At 40.2% G+C, this 7739-nt stretch overlaps 1 protein-coding gene across 1 annotated transcript; it reads right to left on the minus strand.

The window, feature by feature from the left end:
- Positions 1–390: 390 nt before the first annotated feature.
- LOC106945311 (collagen alpha-1(XI) chain-like) lies at positions 391–7735 on the minus strand (the record flags this gene model as incomplete). The annotated part of the gene is made up of 13 exons (XM_015028910.1): positions 391–1987; positions 2608–2841; positions 2965–3033; positions 3186–3298; positions 3494–3740; positions 4515–4568; positions 4683–4718; positions 4803–4856; positions 4962–5069; positions 5606–5659; positions 5912–5965; positions 6241–6348; positions 7685–7735. Coding segments are annotated over 13 exons (1329 nt in total), but the record flags the coding sequence as incomplete, so codon positions are not given.
- Positions 7736–7739: the final 4 nt, after the last annotated feature.

Raw genomic sequence — 7739 nt, forward strand, 5'->3', positions numbered from 1 at the left:
GACTAACTTCAGATAGTGAGGAAAAAAAAAAACTGCCTGAAGTTTTTGTATGCTTTTTATTCAAATGTATATATATGGAGAAAAGTAACCCAAAACAAAACCATATGTAGTTTTTCTACCACTTAGCAATCAGGTTTCTGTTGGTGTATCACAAATAACCCAGTAACACAACATTTGTGTGGGTGTAAAGTGACAGGATGTCAAAAAATTCAAAGGGTATGAACACTTTAGGTTGTTCTAAGTGTAGCATAATGAGCCGAATTGAGGACACGCCGTGCTTTTAGGAAACCAAAACCACAGCAGACGAGTTTTCATTCAGCACAGTTTGAACTGGGAAAGTGGCTCCAGTTTACTCTCATTTTATATTGCAAGTGAATGCAAAAAGATTGCAATGCGCACAAAGCACCAAACATTTATTGCAGTTGTACATAGGTTGAAGACATACTGTAATTACACAGGTTTTTAGAAAGTGGCTCTGAAGTATTTGTTGCCAGAGCTTTTAAGCCAAGAAAGTGGCGATGCAAACAGATCTTGATCGAGGTCAAATCTGAGTCAGAGAGAGAGGTAAAGAAAAAAAAAAGAAAAAGAGTGGGTAAAATGAGCCCAAACACAAAGAATCACTTATCTTTCTTTGTCTATCGGGACAAAGGATGGAGATATTAGTCTTGTGGCACAGAATCACAAAAAGCGAACATTACTTGTTTCTGTAGTCAAACAGCCAACAACACAAATGTTCAGTCCAATGTTTTTCAGAGCCCAATTTTAATGTATTTCTTAAATGAACAATTTAAGGCACATGAAAACATTTTGTTCATTGTTACAAAGGAAATATCCACAAGACGTCTTTGGGATTGAATGAAAACAACTAGACATACCTTTCCCACACACACACACACAAAAAAAAAAATAGTTTTATTAGTTATAAACCACAGAAAATATAAACTTGACTGTCTAACGTTCAGATTTTTTAAGGAAACTGAGGTATAACAGCTGGAAGAATAAGCCCTTTTTTAGAATATTTATATTATAACCTCATTTTATTATGGCTTAATTTCCTACTGGGAAATTTATTTATTTATTTTTTGGTTAGATGTTATGTTCCAGTTAATTTCTAAGCTCACGAAAGAGGACAAGAATCATGTTATTTACAAGAGGACTGATTCATACTTACAAATTGAAGCTTTAGTCAAATGTATGTCGTAGATGTTTTCAGACAGATTCTAAGAAACTTTAAATATCCTAACAAAATTTATTCTAACAAAGTTGACCAAATATTTCTTTAAAACCAAAGAAGCACATGCAAGTTGTTAAGAGTGGATTCAGAGAGGAACAGTAATGTACAAAATTCAAATATTATTAATTACAGTTTTATCAAATGCACTGTTTGTAGCACCTTTAGTGTTTTGCGATTCTGCACAAAAGCACCTCTGTGGTATAATTCAGAGCATCACTTGGAGCATGCAGAGAGGACCGGGGGATGGGAGGGCGAAGTTTGGGGCGAGTGGATCCTCTCTTTAATGCTGAAAGTATGCCACTGTCCACCACGGCATCAAAAGTCCTTTTCCTGATGTCACTCTCATTACAAGTTAAAGTCACGTGATTCTGGCCCTACGAGGGCAAGGAGGAGTTTCCCCTGATCAGCGCTTTTAAGGCAGGGTCAAAGCGTGCTTTTCTTCTTCTCCCAGCTAGTCGGACCTTCTTTACAATAACGGAAAATGGGATTTTACTTCGTAGGAGACGGTAGGTGGTGGCTGAGAGGGAGGCTCTCTTCATGTGGGTGTTACTGTTGACTCTCTGACCCTGTCCTTCAGCGGGGCGGGGGGGGGGAAGACGGGCGTGTCTAGCCGAGGAAACACACGGAGCCGACCTCGAAGCCGAACCTCTGGTTGGATTCCCCAAAGTCATTCAGCATTACATCAATGATGGGTAACTGGTCGATGCGAGGTGTGTTAATTTCCAGCACTGTCCTTGAATAACCCTGCTTCATCTGCACACAGAGTGAGAAGAAAGAGATTCGTCACATGATCCAGAGCAGTTTCAAGTATCTTTCAAAGTATTCATTCAGTTCCAGCTGGAGTTTTTGACACAAGCGGTAACTTCTTAAGAATTAATCCACTATAACTTCTTGTTTCTTCTTTTTGAGTTATGTTATTTATGTAGAGATGATGTAGCTCAGGTACTATTGCTAAAGCCTCAGTTTGTGCTTTTCAAAGCTTGTTAAAAGTGATGACAGATGTCAATCACTATAGAATACTGTTTCTTAATCACAAAAAAACATGCAGTGTAATGAGCATGTATGCATTTTTGACAATCTAAAACAGCACTTTTTGGAATTTTTATTCATTTGTTTCCTTTTCAATTGGATAACGCGAGCAGTGCAGTGGTGTGAGAAGCCAATTTTGGCTTTTTATTATTCCTTCTAAGCTTGGATATCCCTCATATTGGGGGACTGTTTCTCCCACATCAAATATGAACACTTCCTGACACTTTTTTTCCCCGCAACTCTCTACACGTTTGTGAGGATTAGGGGGATTTTGTGGAATTTAGAAGAAAAAAAAGTTTAATTGCAAAGTGAAACTTTGAAAGCGAGCAAAAACGTCTGTTTACCGAGCAGCCATCCATCAGCGACTTGATGAAGGGATTATTGTCATAAGACATTTCCTCGTCGTTGGAGCCCAGGAAGCGCAGCGCTCTGTCGTAGTTGTCGGCCTTGGAGTCGTACCAGGCCACCGACTGATGGCAAATGTAGGTGAAGTTCTGCCGCGCCGAGGAGCTCAGCAGCTTCAGGAAGGTCATCTGAACAGCGTTGATGCTGTTGTCACCACCGTCCACGTAGCTCAGCTGAGAATAGTTGGAGGAGGACAGAATTAGGGAAATACCAGAAGGAATGAAGGAAATGAAGAAATTCATGAAGAAAACATCAAAAAACATATTCAGACGTATATCAGTGTCTTCTGGACTCACAATTTTGCCACGCTTGAATTCACTAAACCATGAACCTGGTGATTCCTTAGGCCAGTTGGATATTCTAACCTATAAGAAATGCCCACAAAAAAAAGTCAAGTTAATAAACACAATATATATTTCAATTTCTAAAAGCAGCTTTTACACAGTTTCAAATGTTACTAAACGACCCTGGAGCATGCATGCCTTAAACGGCTGCTGTTCTAACACCGTATACTCACTCCTGTTGATTTCTTGTCTGGGTAAATGCATGTTTCTCCACCTGCTGTGAAGTTACAGAACACTTTGATGGCGTCTCCGATGCAGCCCTGGTTCGGATCAATCCAGTATTCACCTGAGAGAGAAACAGATCCATAAAATAAGCCAACTGTCTACACGAGCTTTTATCTTCTTTAATGTTTTTCTCATCTTGTTCCACTCTTCATGTTTCTTTTTTTTTTTAACTGAACTAAGCTATTTAAAAGTTTACTAATTGCTGCTATTGATACGTTGTGCTAAACAGCAACATTAAGGATCGTATTCATTGTACCGTCGGGGAAATCGGGCTGGCTGAGGTGCAGGTCATTGCAGGTCCTGGCGGGATTGTCCTGGGTGCCCATGGGGAACTTCATGCGCTCGATGTCCTGTTTGAGGTTGTTGAGGGATCCGAAGACGTCGTCCATTCCCTCCATGCCGTAATCCGTCAAAGCCTCATCTCCTTGCGTTTCAGCCTGCCGCCTGCTCTTTTTGCCAGGCTGCTGAATGGGCAGCGGCTGGATCATGTCACCAGGTGGACCCTGCAGCACAGGAGGTAAAGATTAGCTTGTAATGATAACATAGTAATAATATTATCACTAAATCTACTTTCAAACCTTGAGTCTAAACGACTCCATTAAATCTTTTTTGCCGTTTCTATGTCGTCAGACAAATCAGAACTGTTTTGCTGCTTTAACAAAGATTTTATTTCAGTTTCACGTATAATTAAGTCTCTTATTGTAAACCTGCATGTTCCCAACAGCCATTCCTGTTCCCAGTGATCAAATCTTTTCAGCTTTTCTGTCAGTTAGGCTAAAGACCAAGTCCTTGTGTGATTTTAAATATGGCTTTCTTGTCACCAGTCATCTGAAACTAAACTGATTTTCTGTTGCATAAATGCCAAACAAGGTGCCCCTCAAGGCTCTGTGTTTGTCCCAACACTGTTTACGCTTCACATCAGTAAAGTAGGTCAGGATGTTCCTGATCTCACTACGGTGATGTTAAAATTGCTGATTGTTATGAAAGCACAGCTCACCTGGAGTTTGACTGTCTGCAGGTTGCATTCGATGTTATTCAGTCTTGTATATTCCACATAAAACCGTGCCAGTAAAAAACTCTTTTAAGTCCTATATTGAAAGTAATTTTCCCTGTATTTTCTCTGCTTTTCTGCAGGAGTGCCCTGCATTAAGCTCCATCGATTCCACCTAAAAATATAGAATTACCTCCTTCATCAAAGAAATTAATTCTTGTCTAACCAACTCTTTAAAACTCAAAACAGTCTAGATTACAAGGGACAAGCTGAATCTATAACTTACAGGTGGTCCAGGTGGCCCTATGAGTCCAGGATCTCCCTTCTGACCAGTTGTACCCTGATAAAGAAAAACACATCATGGGGATGTTAGAAACGCTTAAATGCTTTATTCCAACCTCTATCCTTATCTGAAAAATCCAAAACATTCATTGGTGAAGGGAAAGTGACTTACGACTGATCCCTTAGATCCTTTCTGTCCTTGCGCACCCTGGGGACAAACAAGTCAATGGCAATGTAAGAACGAAGGTCAGAAATGAGGCAAGACAAACTTTTAACGAGAACTGCAGCTTACAGGAAGTCCTGGTGGACCAGGAGGCCCGAGTGGGCCGTGTGCTCCACCGATACCCTGGCGACACACAGGATGGAATGAAATCAGTTGGCAACATAATTTTACCAATAAACCAAAATGTTCAGATAAATAACTATTTCTGTAAAATGACAGGAAACGTACAGGTTCTCCCTTGCCACCTCCAGCACCCTGGGGTCCGGGTAGACCTCTGTCTCCCTTCTCTCCCGGTTCACCCGGGGGTCCAATCAGACCAATCAGACCAGGATGACCCTGGAGCAAAAAAAAAAAAAAAGCATTATTTCATTAAAAGACAGAAATAAATAACATTATTAAAGGAACAAAGTTTACTATTAAAGCACTTATTGCTTTGGGGGGCAGAAAGAAACAAATATGCAAATTGACTGGGAAATTTATATGAAGTGTCTGGCCAGGCAAACTTTTGGCCAGAGTCTTGATTCTGTCTATAAATAATTAGCATGTTTATTGAGGTGTGTCTTTCCACCTGCCACTTTGGATGAGTTATGATCATCTGCTTTTGAATGCTGCATGTGGGCGCTAAGCCAATGAGTATTACAAAGACAATATTTTTGGTCTTATACATATTCATCCAGCGCATTAAATCAGCGAGTGAGAAACCTCCTCAGAGCAGAGCGGCTTTTCATCTCACTGGGAGGAGGGGGAACACAGCCAAGGTGCACGCAGGCCTAGATGTGTGCACGCTTTGGAAGCTTCAGATAAGGTGCGAAACCGGATACGAGACATTGACTATAAAGCAATATGAGATTAGCATTATAATATTGTCTTGCCTTTTCTCCTTTGGATCCAGAGTCACCTTTCATGCCAGGAAGTCCAGGCGGTCCCTGAGGAGAGGAAACCAGTGCAAATGACACAAATCATGTTAAATGTGCCTTTTTTTACATGTTGCACAGAGCAACTGAAGTTATAAATTGTGTAAATATCAAAAATACATTTTAAAACAGCATATTTTAAAGAGGAATTGGTCTCCGGTGTAACAATATTAGAAATTTAACAGCTGCTTGTGCAGTGTGCATTAGCAGTGTATCGGATTTTAAAACATTTCCAAAGCTTAGTGATAGAAAGAAATGCCTTACGATAGGACCGGGAGGGCCATCTTGACCAGATGCACCAGGCAGTCCTTGCTCACCCTGGAAGAAGAAGACGACATAATGTTTTCAGCTGGGGTCAGGTTTGGAATGCCACCCAGATCCAGAATGAATTGTAAATAAATTTACACCCATTCCCTCCAAGGTTTATACTTCAGGAACTTGGGTAAGAAAAATAATTACAGACATCAACAGTGATTTCTTTTGCTTGCAGCCCTTTGACCTCACCTAGAAAACTTCCGACCTAAAATATGTCACTACTACGCGGTTGTTCCTTTGGGTGATAAAATCAAATATTTTGCGTCTTCCAGACTCACAACGGGGCCAGGGATTCCACGCAGACCCTCAGCACCAGGTTTTCCAGGGGGGCCCTGAGATCCCACAGGTCCTGTTTTCCCAACAGGTCCCTCTGCTCCGGCTTCTCCCTGAAATACACGGAAAACCATCATGTGCTTCCATCTCAGGCATATAAATCAGAAATAATAAAAGAAAAAAAACCATTAAATGTGGATTCTATTCAGTGACTACATCACCTTTACCCAAACTTCACAAAAGGTTAAATATCACTTTAACAAAACATATTCTATGGTACTCTGCAACGTTCCCTGCTCCAAAGGAGAACAGAACAAAGACTGGAGTATTTGTAAGATCTTAAAAGATGAAATGTTTTCAGGAGAAACATCAGGTTTTCATGTATTGAAGCTCCAGAGGTGCATAATATTGACCTGGATGATTGAATGGGGGGAGATTACGCTTCTCTCACAACCAATTAGGCCCAGATTTGACAGTCTCAAATCATCTCCCAGGCTTTGCCTTGTTCCTGTCAAATCGTCTCTAATCCTTTACCCGAAACGTGGAGCGGGTGTCTGTGAAGGGGGGTATGTGAAGAAGCGAAATAAGAGGAGGAATGAAACAAAGAGCGAAACTACGCCTGCGGTTTGTCAGGTTGTCTGACTTAGAAGTCAAACATTGTCTTTATGGCTTAAACAGACATTTTCGCCTTGATGCTGGTGCAAACAAGAATGCAACGGTGAAACAGTTGGAACGTCAAGAGACGCAGCTGCTTCTTATGTATCCAATTTGCAGGTTTTTATGAATATATAGGACTCCTCAGCAGGATATCGGGTGGAAAGAGTTGGAGATGTGCAACTTTTCTGCTGTTTTGTAAGACAGAGAGAGAGTTTTTGGGAGATTTCGAAATTAATAAATCATATCATATTACTCAAAGCAAAACGCAAGTCTCCAAACCTACATAGTACCACTGCTGGTGTTTGAACCAATATAAAGAGCCAAACTTCTCATAACCTTTTAAAGTTTGATACAAAGAACAATTGTGAGAAATTTCAGCATTTGAAATCTTTACCTTGTAGCAAAATGAAAATTGAAACTGGCTTTCCCTTTTTTTGTATCATAATTGACACCCACATATGTGTGTATGTATACATGTGTCAATTATGTGCACCAGATATATATGATGGAGCACAAAATATATTTAGTTGTATGACGTAGGCTGTAGTAGTGGGTTTACAATAATAGTGTAAAGCTACTCCTACAGCAGAAGTAGCAGTCTAAGGAGTATTTGTCATAAAAATTATATGTTGAGAGTTATATGGTTAAAACAACTCAGATAACATAAGAGCTTAAGATCCAAGAGATCATTTTCAGTAATATCTTAATAGTGTGAAATATCCAAACAAAAACAAAAAACAACAACCTCAATCACTAGAAAAAGTAAATAAAATCCAAATGACTAGGACTTACCTTAGATCCCTTTTCTCCTTGCCTTCCCCCCTGGCCTTGAGATCCGAGAGGTCCC

This window comes from Poecilia latipinna, unplaced genomic scaffold, assembly GCF_001443285.1.
Source record: "Poecilia latipinna isolate Pla-1442-1.1 unplaced genomic scaffold, P_latipinna-1.0 Scaffold139, whole genome shotgun sequence".
Taxonomy (NCBI): domain Eukaryota; kingdom Metazoa; phylum Chordata; class Actinopteri; order Cyprinodontiformes; family Poeciliidae; genus Poecilia; species Poecilia latipinna.